Source organism: Tilletiaria anomala, assembly GCF_000711695.1.
Source record: "Tilletiaria anomala UBC 951 chromosome Unknown K437scaffold_68, whole genome shotgun sequence".
NCBI classification, from domain to species: Eukaryota; Fungi; Basidiomycota; class Exobasidiomycetes; order Georgefischeriales; family Tilletiariaceae; genus Tilletiaria; species Tilletiaria anomala.
The window spans coordinates 58,194-82,006 of NW_013546954.1; the positions used below are offsets into that span (position 1 = coordinate 58,194).

At 55.2% G+C, this 23,813-nt stretch overlaps 11 protein-coding genes across 11 annotated transcripts; 6 read left to right on the forward strand and 5 right to left on the reverse strand.

Moving 5' to 3' along the window:
* Positions 1-85: 85 nt before the first annotated feature.
* On the forward strand, positions 86-1,220 carry K437DRAFT_159696 (uncharacterized protein). The gene is made up of 4 exons (XM_013386664.1): positions 86-398; positions 467-577; positions 651-705; positions 779-1,220. Exons 1-4 carry the CDS (start codon positions 142-144, stop codon positions 848-850), a joined length of 495 nt encoding a protein of 164 aa, XP_013242118.1. The 5' UTR covers positions 86-141; the 3' UTR covers positions 851-1,220.
* A 257-nt stretch (positions 1,221-1,477) lies between these two features.
* Positions 1,478-1,983, forward strand: K437DRAFT_257804 (uncharacterized protein). The gene has a single exon (XM_013386665.1). It carries the CDS (start codon positions 1,686-1,688, stop codon positions 1,929-1,931), a length of 246 nt encoding a protein of 81 aa, XP_013242119.1. The 5' UTR covers positions 1,478-1,685; the 3' UTR covers positions 1,932-1,983.
* Positions 1,984-2,796: 813 nt separating this feature from the next.
* K437DRAFT_278894 (H3_EMENI histone H3) lies at positions 2,797-3,508 on the reverse strand (the record flags this gene model as incomplete). Its single annotated transcript, XM_013386666.1, has 4 exons — positions 2,797-2,859; positions 2,951-3,192; positions 3,298-3,400; positions 3,506-3,508. 4 exons carry the CDS (start codon positions 3,506-3,508, stop codon positions 2,797-2,799), a joined length of 411 nt encoding a protein of 136 aa, XP_013242120.1.
* Positions 3,509-4,758: 1,250 nt separating this feature from the next.
* K437DRAFT_159782 (uncharacterized protein) lies at positions 4,759-5,948 on the forward strand. The gene has a single exon (XM_013386667.1). The coding sequence runs from the start codon at positions 4,867-4,869 to the stop codon at positions 5,767-5,769; it is 903 nt and encodes a 300-aa protein (XP_013242121.1). The 5' UTR covers positions 4,759-4,866; the 3' UTR covers positions 5,770-5,948.
* Positions 5,949-6,506: 558 nt separating this feature from the next.
* On the reverse strand, positions 6,507-7,292 carry K437DRAFT_248919 (uncharacterized protein; the record flags this gene model as incomplete). The annotated part of the gene is made up of 3 exons (XM_013386668.1): positions 6,974-7,292; positions 6,652-6,890; positions 6,507-6,572 (listed from the first exon to the last, which is right to left on the reverse strand). Exons 1-3 carry the CDS (start codon positions 7,203-7,205, stop codon positions 6,507-6,509), a joined length of 537 nt encoding a protein of 178 aa, XP_013242122.1. The 5' UTR covers positions 7,206-7,292.
* Positions 7,293-7,524: 232 nt separating this feature from the next.
* Positions 7,525-8,787, forward strand: K437DRAFT_275117 (uncharacterized protein). Its single transcript, XM_013386669.1, has one exon. It carries the CDS (start codon positions 7,616-7,618, stop codon positions 8,753-8,755), a length of 1,140 nt encoding a protein of 379 aa, XP_013242123.1. The 5' UTR covers positions 7,525-7,615; the 3' UTR covers positions 8,756-8,787.
* A 156-nt stretch (positions 8,788-8,943) lies between these two features.
* Positions 8,944-10,636, reverse strand: K437DRAFT_269352 (glycoside hydrolase family 15 protein; the record flags this gene model as incomplete). The annotated part of the gene is made up of 4 exons (XM_013386670.1): positions 8,944-9,761; positions 9,854-10,249; positions 10,322-10,412; positions 10,520-10,636. 4 exons carry the CDS (start codon positions 10,634-10,636, stop codon positions 8,944-8,946), a joined length of 1,422 nt encoding a protein of 473 aa, XP_013242124.1.
* Positions 10,637-12,308: 1,672 nt separating this feature from the next.
* Positions 12,309-16,190, reverse strand: K437DRAFT_257809 (uncharacterized protein). Its single transcript, XM_013386671.1, has 6 exons — positions 15,805-16,190; positions 15,336-15,716; positions 15,233-15,267; positions 14,910-15,156; positions 12,881-14,845; positions 12,309-12,786 (listed from the first exon to the last, which is right to left on the reverse strand). Exons 1-6 carry the CDS (start codon positions 15,827-15,829, stop codon positions 12,458-12,460), a joined length of 2,982 nt encoding a protein of 993 aa, XP_013242125.1. The 5' UTR covers positions 15,830-16,190; the 3' UTR covers positions 12,309-12,457.
* Positions 16,191-17,181: 991 nt separating this feature from the next.
* K437DRAFT_257811 (cytoplasmic tRNA 2-thiolation protein 1) lies at positions 17,182-18,944 on the reverse strand. The gene is made up of 4 exons (XM_013386672.1): positions 18,304-18,944; positions 18,119-18,238; positions 17,897-18,038; positions 17,182-17,821 (listed from the first exon to the last, which is right to left on the reverse strand). The coding sequence occupies exons 1-4, from the start codon at positions 18,722-18,724 to the stop codon at positions 17,356-17,358; spliced, it is 1,149 nt and encodes a 382-aa protein (XP_013242126.1). The 5' UTR covers positions 18,725-18,944; the 3' UTR covers positions 17,182-17,355.
* A 324-nt stretch (positions 18,945-19,268) lies between these two features.
* Positions 19,269-20,380, forward strand: K437DRAFT_257812 (putative ribose-5-phosphate isomerase). The gene is made up of 2 exons (XM_013386673.1): positions 19,269-20,238; positions 20,358-20,380. The coding sequence occupies exon 1, from the start codon at positions 19,514-19,516 to the stop codon at positions 19,976-19,978; it is 465 nt and encodes a 154-aa protein (XP_013242127.1). The 5' UTR covers positions 19,269-19,513; the 3' UTR covers positions 19,979-20,238; positions 20,358-20,380.
* Positions 20,381-21,515: 1,135 nt separating this feature from the next.
* K437DRAFT_263741 (uncharacterized protein) lies at positions 21,516-23,768 on the forward strand (the record flags this gene model as incomplete). The annotated part of the gene is made up of 6 exons (XM_013386674.1): positions 21,516-21,528; positions 21,602-22,573; positions 22,649-23,009; positions 23,086-23,346; positions 23,409-23,525; positions 23,603-23,768. The coding sequence occupies 6 exons, from the start codon at positions 21,516-21,518 to the stop codon at positions 23,766-23,768; spliced, it is 1,890 nt and encodes a 629-aa protein (XP_013242128.1).
* Between the last annotated feature and the right edge of the window lie 45 nt (positions 23,769-23,813).

Here is a 23,813-nt window from a genome sequence, read left to right on the forward strand (position 1 = left end):
CGTCACGTGATTCTATGACAGTTGTATGCATGTCGGACGTCGGCTCAGCAACACCATCCTTTCGCTGTTCTGTGTTGTCAATTACATTCGATTGGCAAGGGCCGAGGTCGTTGTAACTTACACTAAGAAGATTGCACCGCAATGATTGGCGAGGAGGGTGTAGATGACCGGCCAGTGACGAGCGCTGAAATACAGAAGGCGCGGTCGTTCCTGGTGGAAAGACTGCTTCCCGACCTGGATCAGACGAAGCAGAAGCACGATCTGGTGCGCAGCGACATTGCAGGCTATGAAAGGCTACTCGTGCATCTACGGGAGCTAGAAGAGCGGGCCAGGAGAGGGGTGGTGCACGTAGATTCTCACATCGATAGCGACGATGGAATGACGCTTCCGGCAAAATAGTGCGTATGAGGGAGCGCATGTCGCACGCGGTACCATTGACTGCTCACCATCCCGTTGCCGTTGCCAGTTCGACCACAGCAAATCCCATCGTGCATCTTGGTCTAGGAAATCTGTATCTTGAACTACCTGCTCAAGAAGCACGAGCATTCGTCTCCTCTAGACTAAAGCTACTTTCCAAGTGAGTTTCACTCTAACTGCATAGGAGCGTTTTGCTCAAGTAACCTTCAATGTGACCCCTCCCCATTGTCCAGGCGATTAGGCAGAGAACAAGAGAATATCGCCAAAATTGAAGCTGTTGTCCATTTGGTGAGTTTTCGAATCATCCTGACAGACTACCGGGACCTCGGCATGACGTTATTCTCCGCTTTCGGCCCAACAGTCAAGTACCACGCTTGTAAAGCTCGAAGCATTGCACCGCGGCGAGACGAAGACCATACTAGATGAAAACTGACTCTCAAGGCCGCGTCTTTACGAATTAAGTGTTATGTAGAATAAAAAGCCAGTAAAATCGCTGGTATGCACCACGTTGCAGCATATCTGCCATCAGCCACTCTTCGCCTTCGCTACTGGCTGCTGCCGCTCATCGTTCCGCAGGTTTCCGTGGTTGTGCATTCTGTCAAAATATCACACCGGAAACTAGCAGTCCGGGAGAGGGCTGGGTGTGGTCTTCTTTGTCCCCACAGCTTCTGGAGTCCCGGGAGAAAGGCCGGACGACGTGATATCCTCGGCCTTCGCCAGGGTGTGAGACCTTCCATCAGATCATCACATTTATCGTTCTCGCGTGTTTCCAAATAAGAGAGAAGAGGCGGGGCCTGACCAAGTCGAACATGCATGAACTGTATGACGTACAACTTGTGTGGCAAGCGATCGACTGATGTCAATGTCCTGATCGCATGGATGAACCCTTATAATTGATAGTACGAAAGCAGCTCACCATGTTGCGCACAGTAAATGACCCATACATTGCATACTGCTTCTTCACTTACTAGGCGCAGGTGTACATGAAGCATTTCTATCCTTTGCCCAACCCTTTAAGTTGCATTGCCAGTCGAAGTAACACGTTCCAACGTTCCAAGATGCTCAAGGGCACATCTGTCAGCCGCACTGCTTTCCGTACGCCTCTTGCTCCGGCCGTGAAACCTCGGGTTCCGCACGGTAGCTCGCGAATTGCTGTATCTTTGAGTGTTCGTTCGGGTCCATTGATGGACCAAGTTGTATTGCGCGAAAGCATTATACAGCTTCCAGTCAGCGGTGCAGTCAGGCTAACACAATAGTCTGCCTATTTGATGCAGGATCCAAACAATTCAACGTCCGAAGAGGCGGCCAGGACTGAGAAGTACAACATGGAACCAGCTCAGCCGGCAAAAGAGGCAGCTACACATTACCAGAGCAACACCCAAGCCCACACGGACAAGGAGACCGCTTCCCCAAACTCGGCGCCAACCAGCTCGGAGGAAGCTTTGCGCGGGAGCAGGCACAACAAGTCCCCTGAACAGCTGCAGAAGGAAGCCACGGCCAATATGGGCAACTGAACCATTTCCACTGTACTATATCATTCTTACTGTACCCACATTCTGCACGCTGCACGTTGCCAATGCCTCGTGTCTTGCTTCCCGTCTGCATTGTATGAATGCTATCGATAGGTAATCTGGTGCCTCGATAGTGTCCAATATGCTGAATGCTGTGTGCGACGGCACAGCAGACTCGGAACTCAAGATGAAGTTGAGGCGAGACCAAGCAGCTGAGGTCTAATCTGATGTTTGCGGAAGGCTGATCGAGATCACTTCACGCGGTCGTTGGCCCAGCTAAAAGAATGGATTAATGGCAGGTGCGCTGAATACAGGCGGTGGCTCTGAATGCTAGACTAGATGCACCTGGTCAAATTTGACTAGTTGCCGCACACCAGACCCGATGTCGTCCAATGCGAACGCATCATGCGATCTGGACATGAGCATCGACACGCCATCTACATCTGCACGGGACTAACTGGAGCTTCGAGGGTCGACGGGGCAAAGGCAGCGCAGGGATGACTACAGGGCACGACGATCCACGCCATCAAACCACGTTACCCGGTAGCCCACGCATGAAGTCATCGGCCAAGGGAAAGCAACAAGCATAGTGTTACACAATTAGAACAGTAAAAGAATACAACACAACCATATACGAGTCACTGCCAGTCATCTATGAGAGATCACTGCGGAGCCTCCACCCCACCGGAGGACGACGGCACAGTGATGATGCTGACGTTGATCATGGCTGCCGTTCTGTCAGCTTGCGGGCGGGACGTCGCCGATGAGCTGCGAAAAAAAGGTCGACGGAATCGGTCCGGGGATATGTCCTATGCGCTATATCTGTTGGTCCAGCAGCCGCTCTTGCAGAGGGAAGTCATCCAGACGCTTACGAGCGCTCGCCACGGAGACGGCGGGCGAGAGCGATGTCCTTGGGTTGGATGGTGACACGCTGCGAGTTGAATAGTGAAGTGGAGTAAAAGTCAGCATGAGGTATACACAAGATTTGCACATGAGTGGCTGTGGGCAGTACCGGTGCTCACCTTGGCGTGGATGGCAGCCAAGTTGGTGTCCTCGAAAAGACCGACAAGGTATGCCTCAGCGGCCTCCTGAAGAGCCCCGATGGCAGAGCTCTGGAAGCGCAAGTCGGTCTTGAAGTCCTGGGCAATCTCACGGACGAGACGCTGGAACGGCAGCTTGCGGATCAGAAGCTCAGTCGACTTCTGGTAACGACGAATTTCACGCAAGGCGACGGTACCAGGCTTGTAACGATGGGGCTTCTTCACTGTTGATCGTTGCAAGAAGGGTTGAGTTGGTAGGGTGGGAATGTATCGGGGGAATGGTCAGATGCAGGCCTCGCAAGACAGCTAGGGATAACAGGTACACTCACCACCGCCTGCGGCTGGGGCCGACTTGCGAGCGGCCTTGGTGGCTAACTGCTTACGTGGTGCCTTACCACCGGTAGACTTGCGGGCTGTCTGCTTGGTCCTAGCCTAATATGGGTATGAGGAGGGATGCAGAGACGTCAGCACGGCGAAGCGACGCGTTGAACGATACGATATAACATGACGTGACGCGATGTGAATCATAACACTCACCATCTTGTCGACTGCGGGGCAGAGTCGTGACAATAGGCACGTTGAGAAGGGTTATGAAGAGTATGAAGAGTATGTGTGGTTGTAGGGATAAAAGTATGAAGAGGTGCCAACGTGTATGTGATGAAGGAAAGTATGGTCGCGTCCAGTTATTCCGAGATGTCGCGGATGAAGGTATGGGTAGCGATGGAGACCCCCCAAGGTGATGGCATCATAGTATTTTTGCACAGGAGAAAAGGGAGATGGATAGTGGAGATCAATGTGAGCATGTTTGTGCTGAGTTGAGGTAAGATTGATTAATGGAAATGGTGTGGATTGAGTACTCACATCAGCTTTGCTTCTGTTGACAAGGTGGTGCGTGAGGTGGGGATGATGATGGTACAGTAGCAAGAGAGATTGATAAAATGGGGACGTGTTTCTGTGGTGTCGAAATCGCGCGTTGACCCCGACAAAACCATCCAGCTCGTCCTTGTTTGTGGTCTGGGTTCGGGAGTAATTTTCGTTCCGAATCGTGCGCGTGCAAGTCTGTGTCTCGGACGCGCGCACAATGCACCTCCTCCTCACAAGTCACATGGCGGCGTCCGTGGTTAGTCCTGCGAGCAGCGAGAAGGGCGAGTGGCCTTATCATCTAGTCCAAACCCCTCACCCCCACCAATTCCAGGCAAGAACTGGGCGTTCTCGCCGCACGGGGACTGCGTTTCGGCCTTTCTGGGGTTCACTCCAATGTCTTGGACATGACAGTCACTAGTCGGTGATTTGCCTGCCTTCCAGCAATCGCTGTTGTGTCGATTGTTGAAGGAACGATGGGTGTGTAGATTTACAAGGATAATTGGAGTCGAATTTTTGCAACTTAAGCCGCGCAAACACGCTTTGTGTTGATCTCGCTTGTATGCATGGACGTCACAGGTTCGTTGCTCTTTGGCCAAGGTCAACAAGTCATCTCTCCGTCCTCGACCGCAACTCGATGATGCAACCATGCACAGCAGGAAAGCTCTTGCAGCGGCTCCCGATCGCTTGTGCGCGGCATACCATGCGCTCAAGATGAGCACCTGCCAAGATCTCCTACATCACCGCCCCAGCTGCCGACTCTCAGTCAAAATGAGGTCAACTACCAATAGGTCAGGAGTGACGTGTCTGCCGCGCGTATAATTGTCACGTGACTGCGTCAGCATCTATGTGGCACACGACAAAGACGCTGTCGTAATATCCTATTGACTTGCCGATGTCCTCTACTCACCGTAAGCTAGTTATGAATACGACCAACCGCACCGGTCCAGTATGACCGAGCTAGCCAGTCATGCCTGAGACAAAGGCGGTCAACTACGGCTGGTGTCCTGTATTGACGTCGAGGCACATTGTTTCTCATGCCTCCATCGAATCAACCGTATGTTCTGGAGGTGAAGCTCAACATGCTTTCCTCTGAGCTGTGCATGACTTGCTGCTCCACGATCGCGAGCGGATCTAGCCAGCATGAAGTCAAGCCAAAGGCAATGCCCTTCGTGCATGGCTGCTGCAGGCGGTTCATTTGCTCGACCTGCATAGCCAACAATGCACGACTCGCCACTTTCTGTCCCTTCTGCGAGGATCCTCAGACAGCATTTCGCAAGGGCAGGCGACATGACGTAACGAGGGCAGGCGACACATTGTTCGACTTTGACAAAGCCCTCTCCGGATCAGGCCAAGCTGTTCAGAACGGCAGTGCAGAGGAATCGCTCGAAAGGGATGTACCACCTGCGTACGAAGCCGGTCCCGATTTTGTGCTTGCCTACGACGACAGTACAAAGGAGGACGCTGTTGTCGCAACGGCGACGGCTTCTATTCAAAAAATATCCAAAATCCAATTATCCGAGCCCGGGACCTTCAAGCCGATAGCCGATCACACACACGCCGCGGGCCTTGCAGAAGTGCTGCCCGAGAAGATCAAGGTCCCGCCAGATAGTGGAAAGGAGCAGACTCAGCGCGGCACTGGGGAGTCCGCACCGACCGATGGCGAGACGAGACAGTATTGGCTCAGACCCGAGGACACACTCTCTGGCCTTGCCTTGCGTTTCAGAGTGCCGGTGAGCGCTTGGTCCTATCCCCAAAAAATTCTTCCAGCATCGTTTGACCCACTTCGACCCATCTTCCTCTGTTTACTTGTAGGACGTCACCCTTTGCACTTTGAACCAGCTGCCACGCTCTGCGCTCGCAACGACACCGCATATCCTTCACACGCGTCACTGGATCCTGCTCCCTGCCAACTGCATTTCTGTTGCGGATGCAGCTGAAGATTCGAAGTTACAAGAAGCGCTCACCGGTCCTCTGAAGCTGTCTGCAGCATCCAAGCGCATCGCCGCTCGCCGCGGAGCAGAGTTACGCTTTCAAGCAACAATCATGCGCACCGGCGGTGGTGCTATGGGCCAGAGTGGCGAGACGCCGCCAGACGAGCGGGCGGCAAGTGCGTACATCGCGCTCGCTGAGCAAGAGTTGGCGTGGGTAGACTTTGATGAGCAAGACATGAAGCAACATAGCACACAACCGCTGAGGCCCGAGGACGACGAGAGCGATGAGCAGCTACGAGATTCCAGCTGCGCTGCTCGATATGACGCAATATTGTCACAGGCAGTGGCCAAGTGGATGATGGACTCAAACTGGGAAAGGGCCCAGCGAGCTGCTGGTCTGGATCCGAGCAAAATCCCGCGAGGTCGCAAGTTTACAGACTCTCGCGGCGGTCACGCACGCGAGCATAGCGGCTTCAGGGACGCTATGTCCCAATTTTTTGGTTCGATGACATCTCAGTACAATACCTTGATGCGGCCCACAAATCCGCTGATGAAGAAGTGAGCAGCACGCAGAGAGGAACAAAACCGGCAATACGGTATGAGACCTCGCACAGATAGACATGTTTTTTGTTGTACTGCAGAGAGCGCATCGTTTGATTTGCAAATCCTGCCCAGCTTCCTCATGCTGCCGCATCTGAATAGAATCTATTTATTGCATGAGCTTGGCATATGCTATGACTGATTCAATGGGAGCCATGAGGGTGCCCCGAAGTGTCCAGTTTGTAGCCTACGATAGACCGTCGGCCAATCTGCGTAATGCAAAGGAGAGTCATCGTCAGCATCAGACGGCCCTGATCCGGGTTACTTTGAACACCCGGATCGACTTACCATTTCACCAATAGTGAAGATACCGAGAGCCTCGATGGCATAGATACCTGCCTTCTTCCATTCGCCAGAGGAGACGAACTTGGCCCAGTAGCCAGCGTCAGAGGCTCGGGACCAGAGAGTCTTATACGCGGAAGTAATCTGCTCGATGGATGAGGGTGGGGCCAAGCGTTCTGCCTGGTAGACCTGCTTGGCGATGGACCCTGCTACCTTCAGATTGTAGACGGCAGGTTCAGAGTAGGCTATACAAAAGAAAGAGGCAGATCGGTCAGCCACTCAATGTATGCCATCTGGTGCTCAGCGCATGCCGAAGTGGAGATCTCACAACCAAGCAAGCCTTCCGCCCTCTTCAATCCTTGACCACCGAGCTGCATTGCCTTGTCTGCCACTCCAGAGAGCTGAGACTGAGCAGTTTTAGCTGCAGACTTGGCTGCGTCGACGCCTGACTTGGCCACATCGGCTTGCTGAGGAGCAGAGCGTGTGAAGGTGCGGGTGCTGCCACCGATCGCGCGGCGGGAGAGCACCACACTCTGTTGGCGTAACGATTGGAACAGCATTTTGACTTGCGGAACCTACTGCTCGAAGGAGAGACCGCTTGTCTGTCTCATACAGGGTGCAACGATCGCTGGATGCTCTTGTTTGGGCGCATATGGCTGCGAAGAAGAAGCTGCTGCTGGTGAGATTGTTGGCTGGTGGTTTCCGGCTCACCCCGCCGCTGCTTGGGAAGGAGACGAGAGGCACAGAGAGAAAGAGACACAGAAACTCTCTCCTTCCGCGTTCCGCCACCACACCTGCGTGTATGCATAATATCAAGATGCATCCCCAGCAATCTGATGCGTGGTTGCTGCTGCTCCGGTCTGTTTATCTCGAATTCCTGCAATGTATTGGGTCTTTCGTACACGAATACCTTGAGCAACGAGCTGAAGGCAATACGGCGTGAAATGCAGAAGCTGACACATTTTTCAGCATGACTGAATATTGGATCTCGCGCAAGCGATGGACATGCCCGTACTGCGACATTACGATCAACGATGACGTGCCATCCAGGCAGCAGCACGAGAATGGACTGCGCCACAAGGGAAACGTTGAGCGAGCTCTCAAAAATGTCTACAAGCAGAGCCACTTGCAGAGAAAGGAGAAGAGCGATGCAGCGAAAGAAATGAAGAGGATCGAGGCGGCAGCCAAGGCGGCTATGGAGAAGGACAGTGCTGCATTTATCCCTGTGCTAGCCGCCGTCTCTCCATCTGCGGCGGCTGGGCCAAGCAAGGCTGCGCAAGAAAACAAATCTGCTCCAGGGAAACCAGCCGCGTGGAAACCCAAGGACCCTTACAGCGTCTACGGAAACGTCGCTTCAGACTATGCCACGAGCATGGAAGAGGCGCAGAAGGGAGCACAGGAGGAAGAGGAGCGAAGACGACAGGAGGGGACAGCAAGCGAATGGTCGGTGGTTGAGCCTTCTGCTGCGGCACCGCGGCCAGCAGATGCTCCGTCAATACCACACGCCAGCACCTCGGCAAGCACCACAAACGCGCTCACGGAGCGTGACGAGGCGCGGCAGTTCCGCGTACGAGAGCGGCAAGTGGCCTTTGATGGCGATTCTGGCGGCAGCGACGATGGTCACAGAGCCAGTGGCATCACGGGCGAAATCCGCGTGAAGAAGCGTGTCAGGACGAAAACGCAAAGAGAGGCGGAGGAGGAAGAGGACCGCAAGAAGCGTACGCTACCAGAGTGGAAGCCGCTGAAGATTGTCGAAGATAGCTATGAAGGCGAGGGCGAAGTGGAGGCACCGGTCGGATCGTCGAACCGAGCACACTCAGACGATGCGTCAGAAAGACCGCCCGTGCACCTCGCTGCTGGAGAGGTAAGCTCAGCTGCCAAGGAAGAAGAACAGGATACACCCTCGGTCAGCGTGGAGATCGCTTCAGAGCCGCTAAGCGCGGGCGGCGCTCGCACACTCGAGCAGCCCACCGTGGCTTCAGCAACAGGATCAGCAGTCGAATCAGCAGCTGCAGCAGTAGCGCCTGCGGCTGCTGCTGCTTCTGCAGGAGGAATGTTCAAGAGGCGGAAAGGCGGCGCGAACAGGGATACGAAGAAGATATTTGTGTGATCAAGTGCAGAATGCTGCATGCAATACATGGTCCTCGTCGTCACAGACGGTTGCTGTTTCCTTTTTGCGAATATGCTTTTCACGGTGTATAATGTTGAGGTGAATCTGCGGATGAAGAGGGATGTACACGACATCGCTGCGAAAGCAGAGAGGGAGATAGATCACGCTTACCAGCTCACGTGCCGGTTCTAGAATGCTGGCGTGCCGTTGGCGGCCTGGCTCTTGGTGAGCCAGGAGGCGTAGTTCCACGTGAGGTCGCGCGCACCGACGTTATATCCCGAATTGCGGTCCATCTCCTCGTTCATCGATCCGTTCGTCTGCGCGTGACTCTGCACGACCTGTACGAAGCCGTCGGCCTGGGCCTTCATGCCGCGCGTGAGCGTGGCGTACGTCGCGCTGTTGGCGGCGTACATGCCCGTCGCGAGGCCTGAGGCGAACTGCGCAAAGAACGGCTGCGAGACAATTGTGACGGATAGCGCCTGCGCCTGGTTGAACACGTGCAGCGCGTTGTATACTACCTCTGCGGCGGCGAGCGTGCAGAGGAACCACGGGTTGCCGCCGTTGCGGTCGTTGCCGCTGTACTCGTCCTCTGGGTAGCGACCAGTGGCGACGGCGGTGGGCGCCGCGGTGTTATTGTTGATTGCGTACAGGCTGCGGAACGCATCGACGTACTGCTTCTGGGTCGCGAGGATCCGGTCAGTCGCAGGGCCGAACTGCGTGTTGTCCAGGCTGGACGCGACGCTTGTCTGGTTCCAGCCGTGCAGCGCGCCGAGCATGACGGAGCAGTCGATGCCGGAGCGACCCGAGACGCCTTGGTACGCGTTGACGCGGTTCTGACTCGACGACCAGAACGACTGCAGCTTCGACTGAATCGCCGCGGCTTGCTGCGCGTAGTACGTCGCTGCGCCGCTGTCGCCCATGTCAGTTGCGAACTTTGCGCCCTCGGCCATGGCGCGTCGCTGCACGCTGAGTGTGAAAAAGTGTGTCGCCTGCACTTCCTCCCACGCTGTCCTCGTGTGTGTTTTCAGCCAGAGCCAGGAAGAAGTCGAATGAGTGCATGACGGCCGGCCCCGGCCAGAAACGTGGCGTCCAACTCACGGTCAAAATTGCTGTCCTGCCAGTGGTGCGCGACATACTCAAGGTCATTTTTGATGAGCGAGTTGCCGCTGAGGCTGTTTTGGTACAGCGTGCTCTTGGTGAACGTGTCGGAGAGGCCGATGGCGCGCGCATACTTCATGAAAGCGGTCGCACGCAGCGCCGGACCGTCGTTCTGCGGCCGGCCCCAGGGCCCGGTGAAGAGGGAGCCGTCGACGTTGAACTTGGGCTCGCCAAGGCTGCTGGACGAGCTGGCCGCGTTGGCTTGGTGAGCCTGCTCAGCGCGTGCCCAGTTCTCGATCATCGTCCTCGTTACACCGTTAGTGCCCTTGATGTAGTTGTCGATGACGACTTTCATGGTCATGGCCGAGTCACGGACCCAGGCATAAAAGTAGTCGGCTAGAGGACCAACGGGCACTGCAGTGAGCCTTGTGCATGGGAAAATGTATTGAAAACAAACGGTCGACTCACGGGCATCGGTAGAAGGAGATGCGATGACGGCGCCGGTTTGGACATTGGGAACTTGCGTGTTACTGTTGGCGCCACCGATGTTTGCGATCATCTATATTGGGTGGAGAGAGTGGACAGCATCAGTTGATCTGACGAAAACGCCCACGGCTGTGGCATGCGGGTGCTGTGACCACCCGTTATGCTAAACGGACAACTCACACTGGTGTACGAGTAGCTGTCCGTCACGGTCCCTTCCACTTGGCCGGGCGCCGAGATGGCAAGAAAGGTGAGGGCAGCCGATGTGCCGAGGGCAGCAAAGGAGGAGCGGAGCTGCATCTTGTCTATTGACAACGCGATTAAGGACGGGCGGGCGAGGAGGAGGGCACAACACGCAAAGAGGAGCAGGAGGAGGGGGAGGAAGGAGGAGGTGGCGCGGCGAGACCGAGGCATGGGGAGGATGTGCAGGTCGCCCATTTGTACATCATCCAGTTCATCTCCTCTGGCACTCGCATTCATCTCTATCGTCGATGGTTATAGGCTGCATGATGGACCGTACCCAACAGCCAGCCAGCCGATCAAGGAGAGGGAGCATCCAACAAAGGCGCAGAGGAGGGTTGCACAACGTATGTGCACTGCATGTGGAGATGAAGCGGAAAGCGATCCCCTCTCCTCGTGCCCACCTCAATCCCCATTGTGGTGAACTATTGCACTAGAGACGAGCGCATGGTTAGTATGTAGGCACTCGGGCCCGAAAACCCCAGAGGGAGACTCAGAGGAGCCAGAAGACAGATGCCGTGCCGTGGTGCGTCGACGCTGTCGGAAAAGCCGCCAGTCAAAGTGTAGCTAAATGGTGCAAGGGCGGAAAGGCCACGCCCCTGCCATACATGTATGTATCTCGCGACTGTGCTGATGACCCAGTGTGGAGTGCGACGAAGAGTGTGGTCCTTGTTCATTGTTGGAGGGCGGGACTGCGTGCACCGTGCTTTGTGCAACATGCGGCCAGGGCGTCGCCAGACGAGAGGTTTGCATGCATATTGTAACTGAGAATGGTTCGAGTCAGCTCGCTGTCTGGGGTCTGGAGGAGTGCTAGGTTAAAAGTGCAACTCGTCGCCGTATTCACACGCTCATGCCGGAAGACCCTCGCACTCTGGTCCAACGATGGCCGTGTATAGCAAAGTATGGAGTATGGAAGCTGGTGCGATGACGGGCGACTGGAGTCCAGATGCTTTGCTCGCTGGCGTGGAAGCGTATCGACCTCGACTCAAAGGCTGGCGGGCTCCGTTGGTGCAACCGGTCGAGGCGAGACGCCCATGACAAACCCTTCAGTCATCTACCATTGCACAGTATTTATGTAGACAATCTTCAATTCTTCGCGCCGCCCACAGAAGCAGAACCCACACCAGGTCGAACAAGGGATTTGTCTTTCGTGCGACTTCAGCGCCCCGCAGGCTGCAGGCGGGGCACATCCAGCTTTTCACGATACATGAAACGCAACAAGCTCAAGCTCGCAGCTCCGCCCACCCGCAATTCGAGTTTCGCATACATTTTCTCACCATGCATCATCATCAGACAAGTGCCACGAGAACACGAGGGCCTCGCTGTAAAGATCGACTTGACCTAAAAGGCCACACCGTCGCGGACATGTGGAGGAGCAGCCGTTCATCGCTCCCCGCGAACGTTGACATGCAAGCAGCCCCCTGCAGCTTGCAGGCGGGCGATGACGGGGCGCGCCAAAAGCTCATCTTTCAGATGGTTCATCGTCGCTTCCGTCGTTCTTGCTGCACGAAGGCGTCGCTGAAAAAGAATTTTCACAAGCTCTCCCCCTCCCACCAAAAAAAAAAGAAAATGATGCGTTGCGGTGAGAAGCTGAGCGCCATCTGCCTTGTGGGATGGGGCAGCTATCCCGCCGCTGAGAATCGCTCGGTGCACATGCGCAGTATGATCAGACTATCAGAGCCATTTCTTCAAATTTCCAATAAAGAGATGCAGATGTGTACTACAATACATGATCATACAACCGTACCGACATGGCGGCGTGTCTTTTGGTGTTGTGGAGCAGCGCTGCTCCAGATTGAGATCTTGCACGCATGCATGCATCTATGCATCTATGCATGTGCTCGTCTGTCCGAGAGGTCCCTTTCGTCATCTACCTCGGGATCAAGGCGTGTCCGTGATGTACGCCGCTTGCGGCGCCGGGTCGAGCAGTCGTTTCGCGTTAACAATGTCCTCCGCCAGTTTGCGCGTGTTGGCATCGGCGATGACCACCTCGGGCGAAAAGTCGACCTGGAAGGCTTGCTTGATGCCCGACGAGATCCTTCGCGCCTGTGACACGTTCCAGATGGTAAAGTCGTCGGGGTCCGCAGAGGCGCCGCTGTCGGACGACAGCTGCGCTTCTGACGGTGCGCCGTACTGCAGTGCATACAAGACCAGTGGCGCTAGCACGCGATAGGTGTCGTCCACCGACGAAGGATCCTTCGGCGCATCGACTGAGAAAATGGTGAAACAAGGAGACGATGCAGTTACTAAACCGGCCCCTTGCGCCTCGCAGCCTCACCATCCACTGCTGCTCTGCCCACTCACCGTATATCTCAAAGGGCTCAGAGCGCGCGAGGACATTGTGCTTGGCATCATGATGGTACCGCAGTTCGTATCGACCCGCGACCCACGGCAGCTTGTCACCCTGGAAGACGACCCCGCCGCGTGAGAGGTTGCCTTCGTGCGACGTAGTTGATAGGCCGCCGGCTGTGGCGCCGGTGTGCGTATCCCCTTCCCACTCATCAGGCGCGACGCCCACCCACTTGCCATGGCTGGAGATCTTGGTTAAGCGGTTTGAAGAATCCTGCGCGTCTTCGGGGCCAAGACGGTCAAGCAGGTAGATCCCGATCCAGTCTTGCCGCGAATGGATGCTGGAAGCGGTCCACATGACCGAGATCGGCTCACCCAAGTGGAAGCGCATACCATCGCCTGACCCTTTAGCGGACGGTTGGGGCGCAACACTGTACAGCGACCGATCAATCTTACTAAGGTCGTTCTCTGTGCGCACGATGAGGAGTCGGTCTTTGGTTTGTTGGACAAGCATACGTGTGTCCTCCAGCACAACCTCGAACTTGGGCTTGCTCTTGCTAACAAAATCTTCAAATGCACCCGCAGCGTCCTTGTATGTCCCTTCGAAGGTGCCTTGCAGGTCGCGCACCTTTGGATGGCTCTGTGCTTTTTTGAAGAGGAACGAGTTGCGCTCGACAGCCTGTTTGAGCTGCTTGGTTACACCCGAGTCCTTGCGCACGGCCGCTTCGCCATATAGCTTGCGCATGTGCGGACCTTCCACGGTCGAGAGGAACCACCAGTGCGCCAAGTGGGAGAATGATGCAACAGCGAGGACAAGCTTACTGCCCGAGATGAGAACCAGGCCAAAGAAGGCCGCGCCGCCCATGGATCGCTCTGGGTTGTTGAGGAAGCGGTAAATACCAGTGTAGTATAGCTGGTGAGGATAGTCATCGATGAAAAAGTCGCCGTAGAGCCAGCCAAAGGGACCGAGCACCTGATACGATGAGCTTGAAGCCCAAACCTGAAGCGCGATCAGGAGGAAGCCGAGCGTGTGCCGGAGAAGATCTGTTCCGACCGTCCAGTCTGTACCCAGCGCGACATAGCAATTCCAACAGAGAGCGCCAAACGAGCAGTACGTCATGATGAGGGAAGTGTTGTAGAGAATCTTCCAGTTGTGGAAGGCTTCGAGCACAGCATCGCTGCTGTGAGCGTAGTTGTAATGCTTCAAGAAATGGCGAACTATCCACCTGCTCTTGGACTGCGCCGCAAGCATGAGACCGAGACCAAACGAATGAAAGACCCTCCATCCAAGTGCATTGAGGAAGATAGCGAACGTGTATGTCTTCGGGCCGAACCTCGGCATAAAGTGCGGGATAAGGCCGTAAAAGATAGCGACAACGAGCAAAAAGTCCGATCCTCGAAGAAGGTCGAGGTTGCGCAGGACAACGGTGTCCTTGCGGAAGAGCCGGTGGTGCAGATCGTGCAGTGTTTCTGTCCCTCTCCTATCAGACCGAGTTGAGTCGGAGCGAGGCTGTTGCTTCAGCGTGTGATGAATTGCCTCGGCTGAGGTACTCGAGTTCCTTAGGCTGTCGGCCTTGCTGACGTGAGTCGCATTGTTCGACTCGTCGTCCGTCGCTTCGTCCGTGCTCAGCGCTGTGCTACCGTGAGTTTGACTCGGTGTCGGCGGCTCGTCCTCAGATACGGCGGACAGCGCACGTGCACGGCCCCCTGCAGGGCTGGGAACGCTGTCCATCTCCCTGTCCGCTGGTCGCGGAGACGTTGGACCCAGGCCTGCAGCCGCACGTGCTGAAGCGGCATTGTAAGGCGCCTTGCGCAAAGGGACGCGTGCGGACAAAGGTTTTTTCTCTCCGTAAGTGCGGTTGATATGCGGGTTCTCGAAAAAGTGCAAAAAGAGGCCTTGAGAGAAGTGAGCTGCGAGAGAGACAAATAGGACAGCGTAGCTTCCCGACACCAGCGAGAGACCATAATACCCGGCGTAACCTGTGTAACGAAGCTCAGTCAGGAGTGGACGTACATGAGAGATCGCACATACACCACCACTCACCGATGCTGTACATGGGATCCGGGGCGATCTCATAGACCCCGTCGAACACCAAATTCTGAAGCATGAGGAAGAAACAGTCTCCCCAGTACCAGGCAAAGTCTCCAACGATCTTGTGAGCATCCACTTTGACCCAAAGGTTGAAGAGGATGATGACGACACCGGCGATGTAGCGCAGTACATTCATCATGAAGTTGTGGCCCTCTGGCATACGCGCGCAAGAGAAAGCAAAGAGACAGTACGCCACGAACTACAGGGGAGCAGATCGGTACGACCAATCAGTCAGACTGCTCATGGACTATTAGCAACATAGTCAGCGTACTTACATCATTGAGAAGGATAACATCAACGATCGAACGGACTACGGATTTCAAAATGCACATAAGCTGACGATACTACACAGAGAAACAGGGCTTTTATCCGACTCACACATCAGCCAGATGTTGTAATCCAATGGGACTTGCTCGAAATTGTAGTCCGGGCCCATTTTGGAGACGAGGTGCTGCTTAACCCTCGCGTGGATCATGGGTCTTCTGTTTTCGTCAAACCAGCCCTCCTTCTTCACCGTCCTGACCATCCAGGCCCTTTCGCTCTGTTGCTTGAGAATCCAGCCGAGGCCGCCATTGTACGAAGCTCTCCAGAAGGCGAAGAGGAGAAAGAAGAACCTTTGTGCAGTCGGCCGCGACATGAAAATGTATGTGACGATCTGGGCAGTGAGCAAGCCGACGGTCAAAAGGTCCAATGGCGTCTTTGGCTGCCGTGGGTCGAAGATGGATGAGAGCATGTCCGGCGTGTGTGGGACAGGGAAGACTAGCAAAGAAGAAGCGGGCACACCAATATTGCAATACTGCTATTAGCAACGAGCTCGCACCATTCCATCGCAGACCGTCGAACTCACCCGTACCATCGGGAGTGCGACCCATGGTGTTTTGTTGTTTTGGTGCAACTTTGCTCTCCGCTGCATGGTCAATCGCAGACATCCCACTGGCCGTTTCGGCACCGCTTGAGTGCTCCCTACCTGTCTTCCTCTGTTTGAGCTCCGAGTCGAACCTGGCCGGATCAGACGCGGGCCTACCCGAGATGCCGGTCGCTGTCGTCGACAACATCTTTCCCTGAGGATGCGGTGAGGTCGGTCTGGCCGGCTTTCATCTGAGAACAGGGAGTTCTTGCGCGCAAGCGAAGTGCACGTTGATGGCAGCGCCGCACGCGAGGTGATCAGTAGAACTCGGTTGGTCTCTCTCTAAGACCTTTGCATCTGGCAGCTCGCGAATCCAGTTGTACAGGTCTCCCTCCAAAAACCAGCTTCACTGCTTCTGGGCGGAAGTCCATATAATACGTAGCATGTGAAAGGGTTAGAGAGGTGGGACTCGAGAGGAGAGTGGGGCAGGGCAAGGGAATTGCAGAGTCGCGCACGTGACCTTTGGTCGTGTACATTTGGGTTCGGTTGCTATCGGCCGTTATCAGCCCACCATCGATTCAATTGCATCATCTAGTCGATTTTGTTGCGGGTTGTGACCGTCGGCGGTCACATCAAACCACTGCGCAGAGGGGCAGATACCCCCTACAACGGAAGGGATGGCGGCTAGATTCATAGAGGTCTGAGGAGCATGCAGGAGCATACAGCGTAGTAGACCATGAGTGATCAGAGGAGAAATGAGAGACGGTGAATGTGCCAATGGCGGGGCCCCATGCCACAGCAGGGGAGTGCATCGTCAGCTGTTCCCTTCTTTCCTTTACATCAATTCCTCCAACATCGTGATCATGCAACACTCACGCAGCCAGCGAGAGTGCGTATAATCCGAAATTATTGTCCCGTACCCATCGGCCCAAGCGTAACCGGTGTCGCACACTTACTTGGCAACGGAGAAAAGGGCTTCCGCACGGGTCAGATGCTGTCCTAGTGGCCCCGCTCGCCAGCTCGCCTTGATTACCTTCGTTCCAACGGGGAAGCGCAACAGATGCTTCCTGACGCGTCCAGCTGCTCCTGCCGATTGACGTACATGGCTGCGAATGCGCGTTGGGTCGACGGGAACACCTTTTCGTCGGCTTTCAGCATGCTCCTACCCAGCAAGAAGCCTGCGCCGTTCGCATGCATCCATGGCCAGCCGATGATGACGTCGAATCCGTCAATCTTCTTCACTTTTGCGGTACAGACTACGTGAGATCACCGATCACCACGGCCGCAATTGCTCCGCCATCCTACCTGACTGGAGTCGACACAGTGATTAGCTCGGTCGGATCAGAATAATATGAAGCATAAAGCATGCTCGCCGGTGTGGGTTTGACGTATGCTACATGGTTATAAGTACAGTACAGGTTTGACCGCTTGTGGGAAGAAGTTGGTGGGAGCGGAGCTGAGATGATCTGTGTCATGAAAGGCCAAGGGTAGGCATTGAAATCCGGACAGCCACGCCTAATTGCAAACAATCTTCAGGCGCTTGTGGCCACGCTAAAAGTCACAGCGCGCTACGCCTTCTGCGACTTTGCTAGTTTCTGCTGTTGACCGCTCGATGGGCGCGCCAGACCTGACAGCTTGCATATTGACCCTTTCGAACTTCGGAATCATTCTTCCAACGTCGCTCCCCTTGGCGTTCTCCATAGCTGCCTTGTTGACTCTTGACTTTTCGCTCCTGACGCCAAGCGTGGGTATCCCTCTGTTCAGGCCTTCGAGCAGCACACAAGCCTTGCAGAGCTCATTCGAAGAGATGTATCCGCATCGCGAGCACGTTCGCTGCTGGGCCATCTTGGCATCGCCACTGATGCTCAGCTGTTCGCCTGAATGGATGATGTCGATGATCGCGCTTGGGCGGACCGACTCGAGGTCTTTGAGATAGGTGCGGGCGTAGCCGCGGTAAGCGTTGGGAGAGTATATGCACTCGGTGCTAAAATAGTCTAGTCGCTTGAAGTACGCGTACCTGTGGCCCGATCAAGGTCAGTGGGCCTGTGCCGGGGACTTTAACTTGAGGCATCTCCTTCGAAGAGCTGCTCACATGACGATCTCCTTCTCGTAAGCGTACTTGAAGGGCTTGCTACGTCGGATACCGCTGCTATGCGATTCTTCATCCGAGCCCTCGGCACTACGAGTGCAGATCTCTGTACAACGTGCCAATCGCGATATGTCCCCTCGCAATACTGCAATGGGTTTGCGTCACCGACAAAGCAAGGTAGTTTGAGCAAGTAAAAGATATTGGTGCTTGGCCAAGGGCTCTTACCGTTAAGAAGTACAGTCTCTGCTATGTCATCTGCATTGTGCCCTGTCACGATATGGTCTACTCCCAAGCTGGCCGCACCCCGATCCAGAGCTTGTCTTCGAAACACACCGCAGAATGTGCCTAGAAAATGTGATTGGAATAGTTCAGCGGTGAGAACGGATGAATGAATGACGCAAGTCACACACAGTTATTCTTCCGCCCGACACATCTGACTATATCATCCATGGTCCACCCGTACAGCTCATGGTAGCCGAGAACCTTGAGCGGCAAGTCGTACTGCTGTTGGTTACGCTTAACCGTCTCCAGGCTGTCATCCCGATACCCAGTGATCCCTTCGTCGATCGAAAGCAGGAACAGCTCCAAGCCATAGCTGTGCCGTTCATTCAGCGTCTTCATCACGTGCGCCAGGACAGTCGAGTCCTTGCCGCCACTGGCACCAATGGCGACACGGTCACCGGGGGTGAAGAGCCGTGCATTGACGATGGTCTCGTGCACTTCCTCTTCAAAGACATAGAAGAAGCAAGATTTGCAGACTTGTTGTCCAGTCTTCGGGCGTTTTAGGACAGCTCGCGCTGAGGAGCACAGTTGGCATTGCCGCGGGGCCATTTCTGGTGTCTCAAGGAGTGCCACCACAGGTGAGTAAGACCTGACGTTCGAGAGCGCAGCGAGTCGCGTCTTTAGGTGGACGGCACGATGTACGGCAGTTTGCGGACGAAAGGGCAGCCAGAGATTTTGCTTCAAGAGAAGGTGCTGACCGGGCCCTGCCGTCTGCCGTCTGTGCCTGAATCCTTAAAAACACCGGCCTTCTAAGAGAGACTCGGTGATGTTGCTCACTTTGGAGAGCAGAGAAGGATAAATGGTCAGCGGCTCATGCTCAACTCATTTGGCGACCTTTCTTTTGAGGATAACGGAACTCGGAACCTGAACCGCCTGAGTTGCACCGATTCATTGTCTAGAGTAGAGCCGAGCGGCAAAGGGTTGGCCGCTGCCGGCCTGGTGCTAGCTCCCTAAGTAGCGCACGAGCCAGCCTGTCGCCACCAGCTGGCGGCCGGCAGCCGCAACGCTGTAGACTTTTGGGCTCGGAGAGAGACTGGGAGAGATGACGTTGTGATGGGTCAGGAGAGATCGCCAGGAGCGAATCGTTCAGGATGCCGACACAGCCATAGCGCTAGGGAGAGGGCAGTTTGCCCATTTACGTGCGCGTGCAGTGTGGCGAACAATTGCTGGATCACAACAAGTCGAGCTTCGAAGGTATTTTATCAAGCTGGTCAATTGAATCTGAACAACATCGCCGTGGAGCTTCCACCGTCTGCCAATATACCCATGTACCCATGCATTGACAGCCTCGAAAGCAAATAAACAAGCTCTTCTGACCCACCTGCATCAGTCAAGACAATGGCACAGCAAAAGTGGAAGATCGCCTTCGGCTGCGATGAGGCCGGTGTCGACTACAAGAACGCAATCCTCGAGGACTTCCAGAAGGATCCTCGTGTCGAGTCCGTTGTCGATGTCGGTGTGCTTTTCAATGCAGACAAGACCGCATACCCTCATGTTGCTGTCAATGCTGCACAGAAGGTCGCTTGCGGAGAGGTGGACCGTGCGCTACTCATCTGCGGAACTGGTCTCGGAGTCGCCATCAGCGCCAACAAGGTTAAGGGCGTTCGCGCAGTCACCGCACACGATTCGTACAGCGTTGAGCGCTCAGTGCTGAGCAACGACGCTCAGGTGCTCTGCATGGGCCAGCGCGTCGTCGGCCTTGAGCTCGCTCGCCGGCTCGCCAAGGAGTGGCTCGGATACAAGTTCGACCCCAGCAGCTCGTCTGGGCCAAAGGTCGAGGCGATCAAGAAGTATGATGTCTAATTTCTTAGCCAGTCGGCCAGTGCGCTGTTGAAGGAGGTTTTTGTCGCCGAGCCAAAGTTGAATTCTTACACATCGATGCCCTCTCCTCTTCCAGGCTCGATGCCGTACTCAATATTTGTGTAGACACAGATACAAGCAATTCAACCCTTTGCCACTGCATTTCAACCGATTCAATGTATATCCCTGATGAATTCCGTTATTACAGCAGGTTTAGAGGACGTCGGCATTGGCAAGCGCTGAACTTAAGTCTGTGAAACTGGGTGATTATCCAGTCTACCGTCACTTTGGCTACAGTGGACTTGGAGCTTCAATGCCACAGCCAATGCCTATCGCGGGGACGAAAGAACTGACAATCTTTCACCATTCATCCTTGCAAAAGTCTAGCTAAGCTACACAAGCTGGGAACAAAGCAATGTCCTTCATTGCTACACCAGCAGGCAGATAAAAAGATGGCGCGCCTTCCCAGCACCACATCTTATTGTGCCTTGCAGCCTAATCCTGGCCGGTAGTGTATGTAACACTGTACGAATTCGAAGATCGCGCTCTGTTGATCTTTTCTTTCCAGCGAAACGTGTGCCACGGGGTGAAAGCCGATCGGCTGATTCCTTTGGCCTTGCACTGTTCACGGCTCGCCCCAGGATGCTGCCGCACTAGAGGGGCTGCGCTGCAGAAGCTGAGCTTCGGAACGGCGTCAGTGCTGTGTGTGACCTCCATACTGCTTGTTGAGCCTCACCCGTCTCACGATTGCGTTCGAGTGTGAAAACGGTGCCAATGGATCAAGATATCACGTATGCTGATTGTGTCAGCCTGGCTTTGCGGCGGGCGGGTGATGATGAGCTGGTCGGTCTCGTTCTTCAAGTAGGGCACGCGCTTTGGTGCCGGCCGAGTTCCGCGCCCATGCGCGCCAATGTGCAATCACAGTGCGAATCTCCAGCTTCCGATACTCGTGATCGCTTTTTTGATATGCTATTCATGTGCACCACACACAACGCAAGACATCCGACGAGATGCTACATATCGGTATTGACCAACGGCGTTCGCAACGCACAATTTGCAAGGTCACGAGCAGCGCCCGGTAATGCGTGACGTGCAACACGGGCGAGCGGCAGCATAGGGACATCGCTATCACTAAGTCCGTATATATTCAGTCAGAGCTGTGCTTGATCTCCAGACTGGCATCCTGTCACGGCTTTGGCCGAGTAGACCGCTTGGCATTTTCAAACTCAAGCATTCCAACTCGGGCTCGAAAAGCGGCTCGCACAACACGCGAGCGAGGTCAGCCAACATTCTCCCGCTTCTGGCTTTCAGCCAGCGCCGTCTCGGCACCAAGTGGGGTCAAAGCGCTCGTTGTGCATCGACGTTGGCAATTTTCAGAGTCTTTGCTTGCTTGACTGCTCCCCAACTGCAGCTCTGTGACCGAAGTGTGATCCAGTACAACAGGAGAAATCGACACCGGGGCGGACCCGTACCCCCTTGCAGAAGTCTACACTCCAGCACAAGCACAAGCACGAAGCAAACTTCTCAGGCGATTGGAAAGATGGCAACACGCAGTTCGTATGGGCTGTTCGTCTAAGATGGACCTATGCGCATGCAGCTGATCTTGTAAGCGTACATTGCCTGCAGCTTCTTTGACGGCACCGAACGACGCGGAACTTCTTGGCCGCCTCTCGCATGCTCTACTACGTGTTGCGCGAACCCCGCCCCGGACAATCGTCTCTCCCCCCACGCAGCCGCGGCGCGCTTCGGTCGCCATCCTCGTGCGCGTGCGCCCGACCCTAGAAGACGAAGAATGGCTCGCCGAGCAGTACGATGCAGAGGGCCAGCCGATCCCTGGGACAGAGGCTGCCATGATGGCTGAAGGACTCATGACACCCACCGCAACACCATCCGGCTCTGAGCCAATGTCGAGAAGTCAATCACAGGCGCAGAGCGTAGCCCCGACGTACGAAGGCAATGTAAGCAGCACTAACCGTGGAGCAAACCTCGCATCTAGCATTCCGGGCCTCGGTGGCTCGCATGTTAGTGTTGGTCCCGTAGATCAGTCGATAGCGACGCTGGGTGCGAGTTTCACCAGCTCTTTGCTTCCGCGCGAAGAAGGCGCGTCCTCTTTGGCAACACTTGATCCGCAGGCGTGCAGCTCTTTGCAGTCTTCTCCCCAAACGCAGCAGCTTGCTGACATCCCGGCGCAGCAGCGGACAGTGCCGGTGTCAACATCCTCTCCAATGGGTGGCCGATCCCGAGCGCATAGCACTACATCAGCAGGCAGCATCGGCTTTCAACCGGCGTTGCAGATTCCCTCGATGCTTCCCATCGAGCGCTTCTTTCAGCTGCCTTGGGTCCAACGCGGTACCCCGGAGATTCTCTACATCAAGCGTGCTTCTCGTGTGGGGGACAACTGGTCTGCGCACGTCGCATTCCCGGGCGGAAGACAGGAGGAGGAAGATGAGAATGGGCTTTATACGGCGATGAGGGAGACGTGGGAGGAGGTCGGGATTGACCTTGCTGAGAAGGAGTTCGCCTGCGTCGGTCAGCTTGATGACCGAGAAATCACAACCAGTCTAGGCAAAAGATTATTGATGGTATTGAGTCCTTTCCGTGAGTGCTTTTCGCTCCTGCAGAGCTTCGGTGGTCGGTCAGCGACTAATGGGTAACGCTTATCATTCTTCGAAGTCTTTATCCAAGTCTCGCCATTTTCGCCACATCCTGACCTGCAACCCACCGAGGTGGCCTCGGCACACTGGATCCCGCTTTCGCTCCTCTACACTCCCACTCCGAACTGGGGCATCACTTCCGTCGATATTGCGAACCGCCTGGCACCGAAATCTCCAGCAGTCAGATGGGTGCTGCGCACACTGGTGGGCAAAATGGACTTCAGATGCATCCTTCTACCGAATGATCCAGTGGCGGAGGCATTAGATTCAACAGAGGGATCACCGATCGAGATCGAGCCGCTTTCAAGCAGACATCCAGCTTTGATTGATGGCGAGAAGCCTCAGTTGCGACTTTGGGGCCTGACGCTTGGTATGACACTGTGAGCGCGCAGAGGGAAGAAGGGAGACCGGGTTTGAACCCTTCTCTGACAATGATACATCCTTATATTCACTCAGAGATGTGCTAGCGCACATGTCAACCCGAGACTCGGAGCCTCCTGTCCAATCCGGTCGACATTCACGAAAGCTACCATACGAAAGAGGCGAAGATGGCCTTCCGACTCTTTCTGCGCTGATCAAGCGTCCTGTCCCGACGTCTCGTTTGCTGTTGCAGCATTTGCGAGACGAGTTGCACCTCAGCCCGCCGCCGCACGCAAACTTGCTGGCGCCGAGCATGACGAGCGTGTTCCCCAAGTTCAGCTATCCAGATGTTAACTTGTGAGTGCCACCGATTTTACTTCTTTCACGAGAGCAGCTGATTGAGTCGCCATTGCGTGCAGCTGGATCTGGGTCTTTGGCTGGCGATACAGGGCCATCGTGCGAGGATGGGAGCGTGGACTCGGTACTGGTATGGAGCGTGGCGTCAACTGGTCGGGCATGGCCCTCGGAGCCTTCTAGTGAGTGTGTACAAATGCGTTTACGAGGCGAATCACGTTCCTGGATCTGACACTCGGACCTTCACTCCACTCCATAGTTCGGCCGTCAGAAGAGCGTTGATTGTCGCGATTCTCCTCAGGGCTCTTGGCATGCTCAGCTCGGTCAGCGTGGTCTCGTGGCTCATTGGAAGACGGATACGTAGACGACGAAAGGGTCTGCCGGGCTTCGGCCTGGAGGAGCTGTTCCCTTCGCTCCGAGACTGATGGCAAACAGCCTAAGGAAGAAGCCTGCTGTTGTAGATCTATTGA

Bases quoted from the DNA above. Each gene is read 5' to 3' on its own strand.
- K437DRAFT_159696 (XM_013386664.1), top strand. From the start codon at position 142: ATGATTGGCGAGGAGGGTGTAGATGACCGGCCAGTGACGAGCGCTGAA. The intron at 399-466 runs GTGCGTATGAGG...TGCCGTTGCCAG, and splicing joins ATGACGCTTCCGGCAAAATA to TTCGACCACAGCAAATCCCA. The intron at 706-778 runs GTGAGTTTTCGA...TCGGCCCAACAG, and splicing joins TTGAAGCTGTTGTCCATTTG to TCAAGTACCACGCTTGTAAA.
- K437DRAFT_257804 (XM_013386665.1), top strand. From the start codon at position 1,686: ATGCAGGATCCAAACAATTCAACGTCCGAAGAGGCGGCCAGGACTGAG.
- K437DRAFT_159782 (XM_013386667.1), top strand. From the start codon at position 4,867: ATGCCTCCATCGAATCAACCGTATGTTCTGGAGGTGAAGCTCAACATG.
- K437DRAFT_275117 (XM_013386669.1), top strand. From the start codon at position 7,616: ATGACTGAATATTGGATCTCGCGCAAGCGATGGACATGCCCGTACTGC.
- K437DRAFT_257809 (XM_013386671.1), bottom strand. From the start codon at position 15,829: ATGGGTCGCACTCCCGATGGTACGG. The intron at 15,268-15,335 runs GTGAGTCGGATA...TGAAATCCGTAG, and splicing joins TTACAACATCTGGCTGATGT to TCCGTTCGATCGTTGATGTT. The intron at 15,157-15,232 runs GTAAGTACGCTG...GCTCCCCTGTAG, and splicing joins ATGTTATCCTTCTCAATGAT to TTCGTGGCGTACTGTCTCTT.
- K437DRAFT_257811 (XM_013386672.1), bottom strand. From the start codon at position 18,724: ATGGCCCCGCGGCAATGCCAACTGTGCTCCTCAGCGCGAGCTGTCCTA. The intron at 18,239-18,303 runs GTGTGTGACTTG...CACATTTTCTAG, and splicing joins TGTCGGGCGGAAGAATAACT to GCACATTCTGCGGTGTGTTT. The intron at 18,039-18,118 runs GTAAGAGCCCTT...AACCCATTGCAG, and splicing joins AGAGACTGTACTTCTTAACG to TATTGCGAGGGGACATATCG.
- K437DRAFT_257812 (XM_013386673.1), top strand. From the start codon at position 19,514: ATGGCACAGCAAAAGTGGAAGATCGCCTTCGGCTGCGATGAGGCCGGT.